Source organism: Phodopus roborovskii, unplaced genomic scaffold (assembly GCF_943737965.1).
Source record: "Phodopus roborovskii unplaced genomic scaffold, PHOROB, whole genome shotgun sequence".
Classification (NCBI taxonomy): Eukaryota; Metazoa; Chordata; class Mammalia; order Rodentia; family Cricetidae; genus Phodopus; species Phodopus roborovskii.
In genome coordinates, this window is record NW_026126603.1 from 7,916,791 (window position 1) to 7,933,337 (window position 16,547).

The 16,547-nt window shown below is 38.8% G+C and overlaps 1 protein-coding gene across 1 annotated transcript in view; it reads right to left on the reverse strand.

Moving 5' to 3' along the window:
• The window catches only part of Ttc29 (tetratricopeptide repeat domain 29), a 187,262-nt gene extending 171,721 nt beyond the window's left edge, over positions 1-15,541 (reverse strand). Inside the window, exons 1-2 of the mRNA XM_051205881.1 lie at positions 15,443-15,541; positions 13,522-13,605 (exon numbers count right to left, since the gene is read on the reverse strand). Of these exons, the coding sequence (XP_051061838.1) occupies positions 13,522-13,605; positions 15,443-15,534 (176 nt within the window). The 5' untranslated portion in view covers positions 15,535-15,541. The remainder of the gene's footprint in view (positions 1-13,521; positions 13,606-15,442) is intronic.
• Between the last annotated feature and the right edge of the window lie 1,006 nt (positions 15,542-16,547).

The window sequence follows — 16,547 nt, forward strand, 5'->3', positions numbered from 1 at the left end:
TTTCCAGCTCTTTAGTTATCATTACAAACAGATGGGTCCCACACAGACGAATAGAGAAATGAAGGTCCCTCACAGGCCATGTGCATGGAGGATCAAACTCCCAGAAAAGGGTAAAAACTACACTAATAAAGATAATATAAACTGATCATTCTGATTCTTTGGCAAGATAGCACCTAGGAATAAATATCTTGTCCTAAACACCACACTGTCCTTACTGCAGCTGCCATAAACAATAGAAAAATCGCTAGCCAGGACTAACAGCAATTAATCAAATAACACATAAGAGTATTGTAAAGCAAGGAGGTATTTTTGAGAATACAAAACAGTGCTGAATCCAAACTTTCACAAAAACCAGGTAAAATAGACAGCTAGCAGGCAGAGAGCACGCTCTATTTCTTTTTTGTTCCCCCACCACAGTGCGAATGCTTGCAGGAGGAAAGCTTGCAGCAGTTGGCAGCATCTGCAGCGTATCAATAGCACACAAAATAGAATTCAAGCAGAAAAGAAAATACTCAGAGATTTATAAACAGATTGATGACTGAGAAATGCGGCAGCTAGAAAAAATGCTCCAGATGCCATAACTTCAAAGTGTAGAAAATCAACTGAACAGCGAAGACAAAGTAATCTAAATGAATTTTCTCTGAGAAACTTACAGATGAGGTAACAGAAAAATTATGTGGTTAACACACACCGGGGCTGAAGGGATTAACAACAGCCTCAAGCTGGTGACTGGGCCCCAATAGCTCTGTCTGCCAAACTGGCCAGTAAGTGAATATAAACACAGATTAATTTCTCAAATGCACAATAATTTTTTCATAAAAATTGACTATGTACTAGCTACACCAGAAATTTTATAAACTGTCTAAGCCAAGGTTCCCTCCTTAGCCTTTCATTCCCACTGAGTGAAAGAAGCAGAAAACAAACGCCAAAATTCATTAACCTGCAAATACACAAATAAAACTCCAACTCATTCACTGCTTCAAAGTGAAACTCTTTTAAACTTAACATGTTTGGGATCTTAAAGATACCCAAACATCATATCCCTGAGAAGGGAGCACCCTCAGTGTCAAGAGGAAGAGGCACTGGAGAGAAACTCGTAGCAGCTGTTCTGAGGAAGAGGAAGACAGAAAAACCAAGCAAAATAGACATAGTGTCATGAGCCAAAGGAAGGGCAAGAGAGAAAATACCAAAATGGAAAATAATAAAATATGAGGTTGGCAAGGAGGTTTCACAAAACAAACAACTGCTTATTTAGAAAGACAAAGAAATCGCTTAGAATCTTGTCAAGAATAGGAGTACAAAAGCGGGTGCAGCTGTGAACAGCAGCCCACAACTCTAATCACAGTAACAGCTATCGTTTATTTTTTGTTTAGATGATGCTCACAATACTTGCTATATAATTATCTTATTTAAGTCCCCCAGTGTTGTCTATGAAATTATAGGGCAGGAAAAGAAAGATTACAGGTTAACATTATGTTTTAGATGAAAACACACACACACACAGACAGACAGACAGGTAGATAGATAGATGGCAAATTAAGCACATATCTTGTATGTAGGGTTTACCCAAAATTGAAGAATATAGCTCAGTATTAAAAAATAGAGGAACTTTATGATCACTTTAGCAAAATTTATGATCACTTCACAGGGGGTGGGGGTAACAAACTAGCAAGCAAACAAAATAAAAAGAACACACACACACACCAGAAAATTATTTAGTAGTGTTAAAAATCCATAATGTTTAAGAAAAGTAGAAATTCAGGAAACTTTGCTGGCAATGTGTGTCTATTAAAAACACATGGAAAAAGCCTCACATTTTGCAGTTCATCCCAAGTCAGGTATGTGAAGGGATGTTGCTGTCAATGTACCCACTCAACACTGCTAAAGACCATAGCTCTTGTTAGTGCAGGGGCCTCAAGATTTTAATGATATCATTTCTTGTAGAGTAACATTTACATGTGGTGAAATCCTCACTGGAGATCCAGTGATATTTTCCTGACTCTTGATAAGGTAATTTTAAAATCAATGCAAAATAGCCATATGCAAGACAAGCATTTAGAACAAAGAAGGGCACTGCCTGCAACTATACCAATGAAGGGTTGTAGCATTGCCACCAGGAAAGGCAAATAAATTAGTAGCACAGCATACATGTGCTCATGAATGTGTGAGACATAAGAATGCACATGTGAGAATTTGACATTTAACGCAAGAGGCACTGCAGTTTGGGGACAATTGATTTATTTGCAGAGTTTGAAGCCTATTTCTTAAACATTGGTGTTTTGCACACACATGCAACATATATTGCATATGCTGTATTACCCATCTGCACTTAGTAGTGCACCTCAGACATTTAAATGTTTTCTAATTATCTTCTTGTCATTACCACACATGATAGATTTATAGTGATGTCATCCCCCATCTCTTCCAACTTTAAGCCTATCTTAAGTCACTATCTTACATAGTGACTCTAATGACATGTATTTTGTACTTATGGATTAGGAACTGTTTTGTGTCTTAAATAGTCATCTTTTCCTTGAATTCTGTATCTTCCTATTCCACTAGTATGTCCATTTATGAGGAAAGGGGGTGGGGGAGTCTAAAAAGGCTGTGTGTGTTTCTTTCTATGTATGTGTCTGTGTATGTGCCGCTCTCTGTGTCTGTCTGTCTGTATGTATGTGTGTCTGTGTGTGTGTCGGTCTGTGTGCATGCATGTGTATGTATGTGTGCCTCTCTGTCTGTCTGTCTGTGTCTGTATGTGTGTGCATATGTGTGTCTCTCTTTGTGTCTGTGTGTTTGTATCTGTGTGTGTGTGTATGTCTGTGCGTGTGTATCTCTCTCTCTCTCTGTGCGTGCATGCATGTGTGTGTGTGTGTGTGGCGGGGGGGGGCTGTCAGCTTTTGTATCACCTGAAAGGAAAGGTTTTGATGTTTCCCTGCCTGTAGCACCCTGCAGATTGGGAAGATCCTTTCTTGTTTGTGACTCAGGTGCTGTTGCAGAAGAAGGTGGGAGTCTGATCTTGGTGCTAGTGTCTTTCCCTGCTGGGAAAGCTTCTCCTCTTTGCATATACAATGTTCTACAGTTTCATGAGCACATATTTAAGTGTTTGGGTTTTTTTTTTTTTTTTTACACATTTTCCTTTTCTTTCTTGTTACTTTGATATTATGTTTCAGTTTAAATATATGTCCACATTCTCAAGTCTAAGCCCAAACAAACAAGGCTTGAAAGCTGGCACCCTGTATTCTTGTTTCCTTCATAGTCTGGTTAAAGGTTGATCAGTTCTCTTCATCTTTACAAAAAGCCAGCAATAAATTCCATTTATTTTCTGCTCTTATTTTAATATTTCTTTCTCTGTGTTAACTTTGAATCTTTTTTATTTTTATAAAAAGGAAGTTCAGAGTTTTGACTGTAGAAGACAAAATGACAAAGCCAACCATAACACACTTGCAGCAAACAATAGAACAGGAAAACCCAGGCATTTCAAGATGAACATGATATAGCTGAGGTGGCACCTAAAGGGAAATCCATGGCACTGTAATGCTCATGTATAAAAAGTATAATACATAAAGGGAAGGGGAGAGAGGGAAGGGTGGAGGGGAGGGGTGGTGGAGGGAAAGGGAATGAAGTAGGGAGGGATGGAGGTAGGTGGGTGCAGGGTCTAGTGCCATTCTGGGAATTCTGGAGGAGTGTAGAATCCGGCTTCTAATTCATGCCATCCATTTTCTCTCTGGCTTACCCCCCTTGCCTTTTTGATCCATACTCATTGCCAAATGTGTTCCTGTATGTGCACATACAGTGTCTGCCTGTACATGTAATCACAGTGCATATACACAATCCTTGTTACCATTCTATGAGACCCTTTATGCATTTTTCCCAGATGAAGAGGCTGAGTTAGAGGGCGTTAAGTTAGTTATCCAGAGCCAACCAGTTCTTTGTGAGCATGAAGCTGGAAACTAAGTACTCAATCTGTGTTAAAATGTATGCTCTACTCAAGTAAACCTCCCACTATTGAGTCTTACTGAATATAAGGCACTCTTTTCCATTCTATTTTACAATACTCTTTTTATCTTTAAAATGCTAACTGATCCCCAAACTAATGGGTCACAACTACTACTCCCGAGTGAGTCACAATTTATAGTTTATTAAATATTAATACTCAGGGAAATAACGTTCATGTTTCTGATGGTCCACAGCTATTCAGAGAGCAGCAACAAGAGCTTGGAATTCTACTGTGTGGGTGAGAGTGGGGCAAGGGAGGCCTCACACATTGAGAAACCAGTAGACCAAGGCTGGAAGAGGAAAAGCTTAGCAAGTGGATGAGAGGGATGGAAGGCGGTCCAGCCACAGCACAGGTACCAGGCTATGAAGTCTGTGGGCACTCACTCACTGGTTCACCACCACCTGTGAGCTGTGGTCCTCATCAATACCACAGATACACAAATAAACAAAGCACCCACTCCATGCTGTCAGAGCACGGTGCAGGACACACAAGGACAGTGACAGTGCTTTGTAAGCGCTACAATGGGAGGAAGGGTACAGAAGAGCTGCAAGATTACCTACCTGATAGAACTGAGCCCTTAACTACACAGAAGGGGGCAGGAATGGCAGTGCCCTTAGGATGGGAGATGAGAAAGATGATCACTTAGTGAAATGGGTAGCCCCAGAGCCAGGGTGGAATCTGGGAACAAAGGTGGCTCACAGAGCTCAAACATCAGGATCCAAGTTCAGCTCTAGTCCTGCTTACCTTGGTCAAGTCACTTAATACCCTGTGCTTTTATTCTTGGTTATAAATGGGGCATACAGAGATTTTCTTTCTAGGATTAAAAGAATTAATACAGAAGATATATAAGAAACAGTACCTGAAACATTTTAAGTGGTCACTAAGTGGTCCAAGTGGGAATGAAAAGGATTTAACTGGAAGGGGCAGGTGTATGCTTAGGTAAGAGCAGCCTGACTTAAAAGGGTATCTATCTATTGAGTGCTAACGTGTGTGTGTTGCATATCATTGGAAGAACTGGGGACTTAGCTGGGAATAAGACATTGCCCCAGCTGTTCAGGTCGACTCAGAAGAGTCATCATCTATTTCTTCCTCTATTCATTCCTGCATCCATTCTATCATATTCTAAATCAGACCACTTTCTTTTTCTTTTTTTGCTAAATGTTTTATTTATTTTATATACCTTGATTTGCATACAGTTCCTCTCCCTCCTCTCCTCCTGTTCCTCCCACCTCCTTTCTAACCCCCATCACTCCTCAAACAGGGTAAGGCCTTCCATGGCAGTCAACAAAGCATGGCACATCAAGTTGAGGCAGGGCCAAGCTACTTCCCACTGCATCAAGGCCGAGTGAGGCATCCACCAAAGGGAATAGGTTCCAAAAAGCCAATTCATGCACCTGAGACAGATCCTGGTCCCACGCTAGGGGCCCCACAAACAGACCAACTCACAGCCATATGCAGGGGGCAACCAGACCACTCTTTATACCCAACCTGGTCAAGCTGCTTTCAGCTCTTGCACAGCTCACATTGAAATGAAGCCATCTTGCATTACTTCCTTGTAGAAAATATAGCAAAAATTCCCCAGTATATTTAGGATAAAAGTTAGTCTCCTCAGAAATTATGCTGACCAAGTAACATCTAATTCCTCAAAAACAGTCTGAATGGAATGAGAAAAATTATCTACACAAAAGAAATTTGGAAAAATTCTTTCTCATTGATCACCTAAGAATTTTGGAAGATATGATAGTGATAAATTAGTCAATTAATAAATGACTAAATACATATATAGTTCATTATTTTTGATTAATTCAAGGACATTTTATTAGATTTAATTAATTTAAGGGCTGAAGATCATCATTGGCTAATTTCCAAACATTAAAAGTCTCACATAACAAAAACTAAAGTAGGACAAATACTAATTAATGAAAGCATTATTGCAATTTTCCCAAAATGTGTTACCCCTTTCCTGTCTTGGGGACCAGGGAAGGTGAACAATGCAACATTCTGTTACTCTTTACTTCAAGGCCACATGATTTGAGCACACTGAAAACCATCATTCCTTGCCCTGCCAGTTTATTCCCAGACACCTTAACCTTGCAGGGGCGGCTAATCCCTTGGGCAGCCTCTGTGAATTGGTATTTCATCATTTAGCTTCTTTCTCATTGGCTTTGATCATTTAAATAGGAAAAACACAGGTTTCTATGGAAAACAACATAATCAAGTTTATTCAATTAAAACCACTCTAATTTCATAGTTGACTGCCATGTCCCAGGGATGGATTTTCATTCTTCCTGATAGTAACATACACAAGTCATTTCTAGATGTTTAAAGGGTGCTGGTTAGCCTAACTCTCACACCTGAATTAGTGGGGTATCCCTGACAACTTCATTAGAATTGCTGAGTTTTGCCTGGGTGTATGGATTATGACGAAGAAAAAGACCTGTTCTCTATTTCTGGGTTTTCTGGGCGTGTTTAATTTTGTTTAAGATACTTGTTAACCTGAAGAAAATGGTCAAAATGTGTTGCATGATTTTTGTGTGATATGCAGAAAAACGAAATTATCAGCTAAGGCACAGTCTGAGGATACATACTTATGTAGAGACCAGCATACACACAAATATGTAATACACACATGTGTGTATCTTGATAATTATCTTCCAGATGGGGGGAAGTTGGACATTTCTAAATGATCTAATTAAAACCCAAAGAAAAAATATTGCCTTCATTTTTTTCTTTTTATCATTTCTCATAGTTAGATATGGAACTTTCCCCCTCAAAAGAATAATGTAATTCAGACAGACAGACAGACAGACACTCAATTGCATCGATTAGGAAAGACCTTGACCTAGCCATTTCTGTGGAGACTGAGCCTGCAGAAACACCTTGTGAAGCTGTGGTCTGGGCTGCTTTTAGCACTGAGAAGTTCCAAAGTTATTATAACAACACCCCACTTTCCAGCATAACAGCAGCAGGGTGAATGTGTGGGCCAGGAGAAAGATATTTTTATAACTGCTACAATATCAATATTTTAGGGATTGTTTTCCAACCATAACGGAAATCTAAAAGGTTTTGAGTCTTCTCTGTTTTAATACTGACAGAATACAATATCAAAGACAAACCTTACTTAACACCATCATAAAACCATTTACTCTGCAACTGACTACCTTAGAAGTTTTAATTTGCCAACTCCCTTAGAGATTCTGTTATTTCACAGCAGAGCACAGTGTTTTAAAGGAAAACAGAGTTATTTCATAAAAGCAGACAACAATGAACAGGGCAGAGAACGAGCACCTGGAGGCGTTTAAAGTTCTCATAGCATGCTGTGGACTGTTAGATGTGAACTGAACATTGCAGTTCTCCCCATGTCTAGAGCACCTTGCTACTGTGCAGACCAAGGGCCTCATGGACTGGTAAGCTGCAAATCAGAAAAGCCCATCTTACAAGGTTCTGAGAGTCCACATGAAAGTCTACTCAGTGAAATGTTAATTTATTTTGAACCAACAGGAATCTATCAACTCCGAATGAAGAAGAAAGGACTTTAAGATAATGTTTGCAGTGTTCCTCATTGACCCAGTTTATCCAGACTGCCTGGTCAGGGAGCTCCAGGGATCTCCCACACTGGGATTGTAGATGCTCAGAGCCATATCTGACTTTATGTGGGCGCTGGGGTTTTGAACTGAGGTCCTCATGCACCTCACCAACTGAGCTGTCACCACAGCTCTGGTTTTCAGTTCTGTGACAGCCCAAACTTGGTGGGCCTTCACCACCATCAGACTCACAAATGCCTTGCTAATGAGGCTCAGAGTCAGGCACCCCCAAAGAAAGCAGCATCTTGGAGAAGCACACAGGTCTTGTTTACAGGTTGGGGCTTGGGATTTGAAACAAAAAATAGCATGGAGCAGATTAACATTGTCTGTCTCCAAATGATTCTGCTCATTTGTATTTCCACATACAATGTTACAAAAACTGCCCCAGAAATTTTTATTTGAATCTATAAAAGACAATTTTATTATTTAGCTTCTTGGAGCAATTAAGATATGATAATGAGTGATATTTTAAGTGCTTTTAGAAAAACAATAATGCATTCTGATAATATACATAATTAAAATCCAAAGTGCACCAAGGGTTCTGATTCACCAATTTTTAGAAGTTAAAGATCAGTTAAAACAACATCAGTCAACCTATTATGTAGACCTATATAATAAAAAAAATCAGTAAACCCATTATGTAGACCTATGTAATAAAAATAACATCAGTCAGACTATCACGTAGACCTATGTAATAAAGTTGAGTCACTGTCAAGTGTAAATATAGATAGAGCACATTATAATGAACAATGTAATATGTAATATATAGCAAGAAAGGCACACTTAACAATTCATTAAGTAGAGATTGGGGCAATAGCTTGCAGATAATACAGGTTTGGCTCTCAGCACCCATGATGGGTGGTGGTTCATAACCACCTGCAACTCCAACTTCAATAGCTCCAAAGCCACAGTGCCCTCTTTTGGTCTCTACAGGTATCTGCAAACACATGCTCATCTGTATACTCACACACACATACACACATATTACTAAAAAAATAAAGCTGGTAAAGGTGGTGTATACCTTGAATAAAGAGACATACCAGTCAAGAGCTCAAGGCCAGAGTGAGCTCCAGGACAGCAGGACTGTGAAAGGCTCTGTCTTAAGAACTAGGACCCTGACACTGAAGATACCACATACCTTGCATGCAAGGGGTAAAGAAACCCAGCAGGAACTCATCTGGAAGCTTCCTCCCTACCGTTATAACGCTGGAACGTGCTGCACAGGCTTCTGGGGAAGAGGGCCATCAATGCTCTTTACCAGCTGGGAATGCTGTCATTTACAACATCAATCCATCAAGGAAAATGAGTGTGGTGGGGTGTGCTCCACAAGAGGGAATTTACTCCTGGTACTGCAAACCTAATTAAAAACCCATGGGCTGAGAATGCCTTAGGCCCTCAGGATAAGTTTAATACTGTTGATTATCCAGATTGTCATGATCCCAAATTACCTTCTAAAAAATTACATTTATCCTCATAGACAAATGCTACTTCAACCAGAAAAAGCTTCTTTGCAATGAACAATGGTGAATGCAGAGGTACATGGCTGCTCAAGTTGCTGTGGATAAGTAATAGTTGAATTATGAACACTAAAGAAGACACTTATACTCCATCGAGGCTTAGGGAACATGACATGGCAGAATGAATATAAGAACCAGAACATAAGAGGGGCCATGACATTTTGTCTTCTGGGCATAGCAAAGTTAGTCAATGAAGTCAAGACCTCATAGCAACTATGGTTACTTGCAATGGGCCAACACAATACTGAGCCCTCAATAGTCACTCATGGAAGAGTTTAAAGGACTCTATCCTTTCCCCTTGAACTGGTCATTGTGAATTCTTGGGGAAGGGGCATCATTATGTGCCCACTGAGAAACATCCATGCTCCAGCTATACTTCCAGAGTCACGTTCACACACTGTCTTAAGTAAACTCAGTAACTCCAAAAAACAAACAAACAAAAAAAAAACAAAAAAACAAAGACAAAAACAAACAAACAAAAAAAACTAAACCAAAACAAAACAAAAAACCCACCACCACCAACAGCAACAAAAAAGTCATGAGAATAACAAGGGGACTTTTAGGAAGGAGGGAGGGGGGTAAAAATGGTGGCTGGAGAATAGAGAGGGGCTATAATAATGCACATTATACATGTATGGTATTATCAAAGAATAAATATAATAAAGGTAAAACAGGCATGCTGAAATTCCTTCTGTACATATAGATTGGATAAAGCCTGAACTCCTGCTTTTGAACAATTCTACCCATTCCAAAGCAAAACAAGTGGCATTTGACCCACTATTGGGTTTCTCTAGTAATGACTTTTCCAAGTTTTGCTCAAGTACTCATTTAAACTGTATGAGGAAATGGGAAAGAGCTCCTAAGGGCACATTCAAAGTGACATACCACAGGAGGAGAAGGAGTGTCAGCAGTTGTGGCACACTGGAAGAACAGATGGGGCCAAAGCAGGGCCTGATGGTCAGAGAGGCCAGCAGAGTCACAGTCACACACAGCTTCAGGCCTGCTGAATTTAAATCCCACTCAGGAGCAATGGGATGCTGTTTAGAATGTTCTAGAGGAAGGAGTGCCTTGATCAATGTTTTCTTTAAGTTTCACAGAACTGATAGAGACAGAATATCCAAGAATATTCCAGAGTAGGAAGAGCAACTAGAAGATTGTGTTGGAGACCTTGGCAAGACAGGGGTATTGAAGCAATGTGGAGAAGTACTGGAGCCCAGAATATATTTCTATCTTGCATCTGATGAGGGCATATTAATGGAGAACATGGAGCATAGTAAAGGTAAAGGCTGCCTTTGGAAATGACAATAGGGAGACCTGGAGTGGAATGTGGGAAAGAAAGCTTTCTTTCCACTGAGAATTTGAAAACAGAGATGCAGCCATTAGAGGAGGCTCAGGTGATGTAGTTGGAGAAAAATCATCCAGCAAGACTTGCCAGAAACCACAATAGCTAAACAAGAGTGGTACACTCTGTTGAATGCAGGGAAGGTGGCTCTCAAGATGAGGATGGAAGGAAAACTGTCAGATATGGCAGAGAAGCATGCTAACGGAGAAGGAGAGACGCTGACAAGCATAGCCTCTGCACATGCATTAGAAAATATTAACATGATGCTTTTGCTTGCTGCAAAAGGCAGGGCGGGGTTGTGAGAAAACACTTGCAGGGATATGAAGACCAGAAATACTAATGGAGGTTGGAACACTTGTGCTTATGATTCAATGCAAAGGGAGAACTTGCTGGTGTATATTGAAAGAGGGAGGTGGGAGGGAGCGAAATGGAAGGATCAAGAAGTACTTAGAACACGAGTGGGACCTCCCCACCCACTACAACCAAGAGAGCCACAGTGTATGCACTTAGATGCATGTAGGCTGCTATATTTGGAAGCATGTGATAAGAGGTTATTTGGAGACAAAACAAAACCATAGTGTATTAGGAGATGCTAAAGCTAGTGTGCATCAAGTGTCTTAGTGGGCGCGTACAGATATTTTAGCATCCCGATGAAGAATAAGGCAGTGGAGGGGAGGATTTGAGGTAAATCTTACATGGTGCTCTACCTTCTTGAAAACAGATTTTTGCATCACTGTACATTAAACCCTGCATACTGGTTATTGGTGATGTATTGGTCCATCACTCTCCTGTGCTAAGCCATTATGTATATTCCCTGACAAGTTTCATCCAGTCATCTCTGTCTTTTCTGCTTTACCCTTGGTCTCCAGGCTGCAATTCATAGTGTTAGCACTCATCCATCCCTTATCTCTATGTTATACATAGGTCTTAATATTTATCAAATACATGCTAAGACTTTTGGGTAGGGTCAACCATCTCATAGTAAAATATCACTGTCTCTCCCAATGTAAAAAAATCTCATATTAGATATGAGGTAAGTAGTTAGTACCTGCTTGTTGACCAATTTATCTTTTTTAGAGTTGAATGTCTAATAAAACGTTTTATGCAGCAATTCCTCAGCTAATAGAATATGCACAATTCTTCTTGGCACCTGCTGGGCATTTCTGGGAGATGTTGAAGCCATTCATCAATTTTCTCCTTTATGTGTTATTCAATTAGTTTGTCTAGGGTGCAATCTAGACTGAGTATCAATCAAGAGCATAATAGTAAGTTGTGTGCAAGCTCTCTCCATACTAGTGGCCTGCATTCAGTGTCTCCCAGAAATGGCTCCTGTGCAGTCATGATTAGAGTCTTGAGTCACATTCACAGTCTGCTGTTAGGAGAATGCAATATGAAAAACGTGGTATTACTCAGGGCTACTGTTTTCTGTAACCTAGTGATGAATTTGAAATCAATTTGGTGATGTACTTAGTGAACAAATGATATTGTTACTATAATTAGAGGAGTCATAAATAATCTATTTTGTACTCTCTGGATTAAATAGTCTGTACTTAGTGCTTTTGTGCATATTTCTAGTTTGATGACTTTTACAAAGCATATATTTAATCTTAATTCTTAACACTTAAGCACAACTAAGCTATTTGGACAGTTATATTTAAGTCAGCTTGCAAGTACTATATATATATATGCATGTATATATATGTATATACATACATACATAAATGCATGCATATGTATATGTATATACATATACATACATATATATATATATATATATATATTTCTTATAGTTAGTAATCACACTACCATACAATAATGATCTTTATTTTTATTCAACAGGCTACCATGGCAAGCTAATGAGTTTTCAATCCAAATAACATTTAATCAAAAATCCCACAGCTTTGTGGAAATAAGTAATATTAATTCTATAATTTAAAGGTTATTTTTAGACAGAGTCTCAAAGAGGCCCAGGTAATCTTCCAATTCTCTATGTGATAAAGAATGAACTTGAACTCCTGATCCTCCTGCCTTGGCCTCCCATCATGTCTGGATTATGTTGGCTGGGGATCAAACCCAGAGCTTTGTGCATGCATGCTTGGCAAGCAGTCTGTCAACTGGGCCATTCCTCCGGTCTGGTTGTTATAATATTTTATCATCCTATGCTGGAACTATTGACAAGATGAGCTATTCTGTTTGTCTATGCAAAACTCACATTGACAGAGATAAATCAAACATAATAATAGAGATAAAAATTTACACTATATGCAATCTATGATAAAATATTAATGGGAATATTTCTTGATTGAATTAGCATTAAGCAATATGCTGGCAGAACCTTTCAAATACATTTGCATTAACCATCCCAGCAGAAACCTGGTGAATCCAGTGTGATGCATGCAACCCTTCAGTTATGCCAATATTCAGTACTTGTGCCTAAAGACTAAAGCTGGATGTGAGCAACTATAAGGTGTCCCACCTGTCCTTTAAGGTCTCTCCATCTGTCCCTCTGACATACATGAACTTTTTTTTCATACTGCTATTCATCCAATAGAATAGATTATGGTTAGTGATAAAATAGCAGTGTTTATACTGTTCATTAAAAGAAATCCAGACAACTTGGAAATGATTTTACATTTAACAATAAACTGTTATTTATTGACACTTTTGAGGGTTCTTGGACAAAGGGAGCAATGTATACCACTAAGAGTCATTTTTCATTTTTTAAATCACCAATAAAAAGTATGCATCTTTCTTTGAAAACACTTTTCTTCCCTACAGAGGCAACATACCCTAAAATGGAGATTAATAAGCAATTAATGGCTCAGACTTAACTCAATATTGCAAATGTGCTAGTATAATATCTTGCTAAATATAAGAATTTGGAGAGCCAAAAATTTAAAGACTTTGATGTGTGTAAGATCAATAGACGTGACTTATCACTATTTAATATCAGTTTTAATTTTTAAATGCCATGTTCCAGTGGAAAAAAGTTTACTGCACAGGAAAATTGAAATTCCAAGAAAGAATCCAGACAAAAGAAACAAACTTCGTATTAAAGCGCCGTTAAGAGGCCAAACTTACGCAGCAACCTCCTCCTTCGACAGTCCTTTGAAGTTCTTCTCCAGGTAATGGTCTATGTCATCTTTCTCTTTGATCAACTGGGCCCTAAATGAAATGGGAAAAAAATAATGAAGTGCCGCCTGACCAAAACGAAAAGCTCCCAAACACACAAAACGCTACCAGGAGAGAAGTTGCGTTTGGTGGACATGGGTGTCAGTGGTTAATGTCCCGCCATAGCTGCAACTTTGTATTGTTTGGTTCATTTCCAAAAACTTGAAAGGGAAAAGATAGGGAAGAGCAGATCTAGTGGATAAAAGAAGACATGTCAATGTAGTGCCACAGGTCACACGCCCGAGTAGGGGCAGTTTCTCTCAAAGCTTGCACTCGTGGGTTTTGCAGCACAACTCTCTCGCTATTTTCTTTGGATTAGGACCTGGAGTCAAGAACTACTGTTTGATACAAATGTGTGTTCCAGACATTAGCTAAGTTTCCCCTGGAATGCTGTTTTAAAGGTCTGTTTGTTCCACTTGTTCTTTTTGGTTTGTTTTTGTTTTTCAGACAACTCTAACTCGGCACCCAGTCCGTGGCAACCGGCAGCCTCCACACCAGCACTGAGCAATTGCAAACGTGTGCCATCGTGCTTAAGAACTTGCTTGTTTTGTTTGTTTGTTTGCTTGCTTTTCTTATATCACACACAAACCTCAAATTATTTAGATTCAAGATGAAAAATATTTAAGAGACTTTATTATCAAATGTGTTCATTAACACACTCTACATTGTAAAAACAACTACACGTTAAGTTCACAGAACCTTGTGTGTGTATGGTATTAAATATTCCCACATAGTCATGTTTTACTTACAGAATTCTTATTAAAGAATGTTTGAAAAAACTTTTCCCTAAGTAGTAATAATAAAACTTTTTTCTTTAGTAGGATTCTTTTTAAAAAGAATCCATCTGATTTTAGGTGACAATCAGTTGTGTTTACTGCTCACTTTGAAAATAAATGTAATCTTAATTACTGAAAAAAGCCAGACAAGCTTTTTGATTTGGTAAATATTTCAAAAATTAAAGAACACACACATACATTTGTGCATGCTCTATTGAAAGATTTCTTAGCTTCCTAAAACCCATTTGATTTGCAATTTTATGTTGTTTGGTTTGTTATGTTTATGTTGGTTTGGTTATGAATTTGTTTTGGTCCAGGGGCATTGGTCTTTCTAAGAAATACTGAAAATGAGATATGAAAAGAAAGAAATCTTTTAAAAATTTAATTGTTATACTTTTCAGGAATTGAAGCACAATGCAGAATGCACAAAAAGAAAATAGCCAAAGGTACATATGCAAAGTATTTCCAGTTGTAAGTAATATGTGTATTTTCTAAAAATCAATACACTGACAAATGGCAACTTCAATGTATCTCAGTAATGTTAATATTCATAAAAATGATAAATGTATCATTTTCTTCTTCTGCATTTTGTGACAACTCCAAGAACTTGGTAGCCATTCCCAGCAGCAGCAGTATGGGGATGCATTTTCAGATTTCATTGTCATTTCATGAGCTCAATCTTGTCTGCCAATCTACTCTACTAGGAAGCATGCATCCTATTAGGACATTGTGAGCTAAAAGTCGTGTTTCCATCTTAAAGCTTCTCTTTATTCTCTCTGTGCGTGTTTTAAAAAGAAAACATCTCAAAACTCTGTAGAAAATATAAAATAATCTCACAGGAAATAAAATGATTAAATGACCCCTAGCTTGGTAAATACTGGTTGTACTGAAGTGAGGTTCATTAGCCTTTCAAAACAGTGAATTTGAACACTTGACTGTAACAATGTAGTATCTCTTTTCCTTACACAATTGAAATTTTTGAGATGTGTTACTGACATCCAGGACTGCAGGAAGTGTGCTCTGTAGGATGAGAAAGCAGAAGCAGGGACACATACCTTGGAACTGTTCCTGGAGAGCATGGCAGTTTCTCCCTGGCTAAGACCGCAAGTCTTGTACGAGTCACAGGAACTGGAGGAAAGGTTGTCATTGAGAACTGCAAAATGTAAGCAGAAAGGGCTGTTTTAAAAGGACGAATCTTCAAAGAATCCATGAAGACAAGACATCATTGGCAATGTATTATGTGTTGTCTGAGGAGAGACTGCCTCTGTATATCGAGCTATTGCTTTGTTAGGCAGGAAAGCTACTGAGAAAGTTGGTTCTGCAGGCTGCACCTCTCAGTTCTTTCCTACTGTCTGTCTTTGGACAATTGCCTATATCTCTACCCCAAAGTGGTTTAAGAGAAAATCCACAAATGTATTGGTGGTTCAGCTTTGGTACTAGTTCTGTTGTGGGGCATGGTTGCAGTGCAAGAACAAAGCCTATGGACAGCTGTGGGTTCCAGGATTCCTGCTTCCCTTCCTGTTACAGCCTGCAGTTGAGAATGGGTCAGACTTTGCTATTTTCTAGAAACCTCAGTTCTCACAAATAAATGCTCCTCTAAAGTGATGGATGCTAAGAGTAGTTCTCAGGAAGGAGGCAGAGAGCTGAAACATATAATATAGAAAATCATTTCAAAACGTATTGGTTTTGAAAGTGGTTTAGAACCACTTTCCCTCTCACCTCTTAAATGTGTCAAGGATGTGGATAGCGTGTAAAAAGGTAGTTTTTCTCTGACCCTAAATCACTGGGACCTCTTTTGTATATTCAAGAGGCTTATCTACACTCATTTATCTGGACCAGTTGGGATCCCAAACAGCTGTCTTCCAAAGCATATATATATATATATATATGTATGTATATATATATATATATATATATATATATATATATATATATAGTGTGATCATATACCTTGGCTTTTCTCGTTGCACAGGAGTCTCAGGATTTCTTTATTTTTTAAATTTTTATTATTTTAATTATGTCTGTGTGTGCATGGGGAGGATATGTACACAGATGCAACTGCCTACAGAGGTCAGAGGTGTGAGATCCCTCTGGAGCTAGGGTTACAGGCAGTTGTAAGCCACCTGATGTGGGTGCTGGGAACTGAACTCAAGTCCTCAG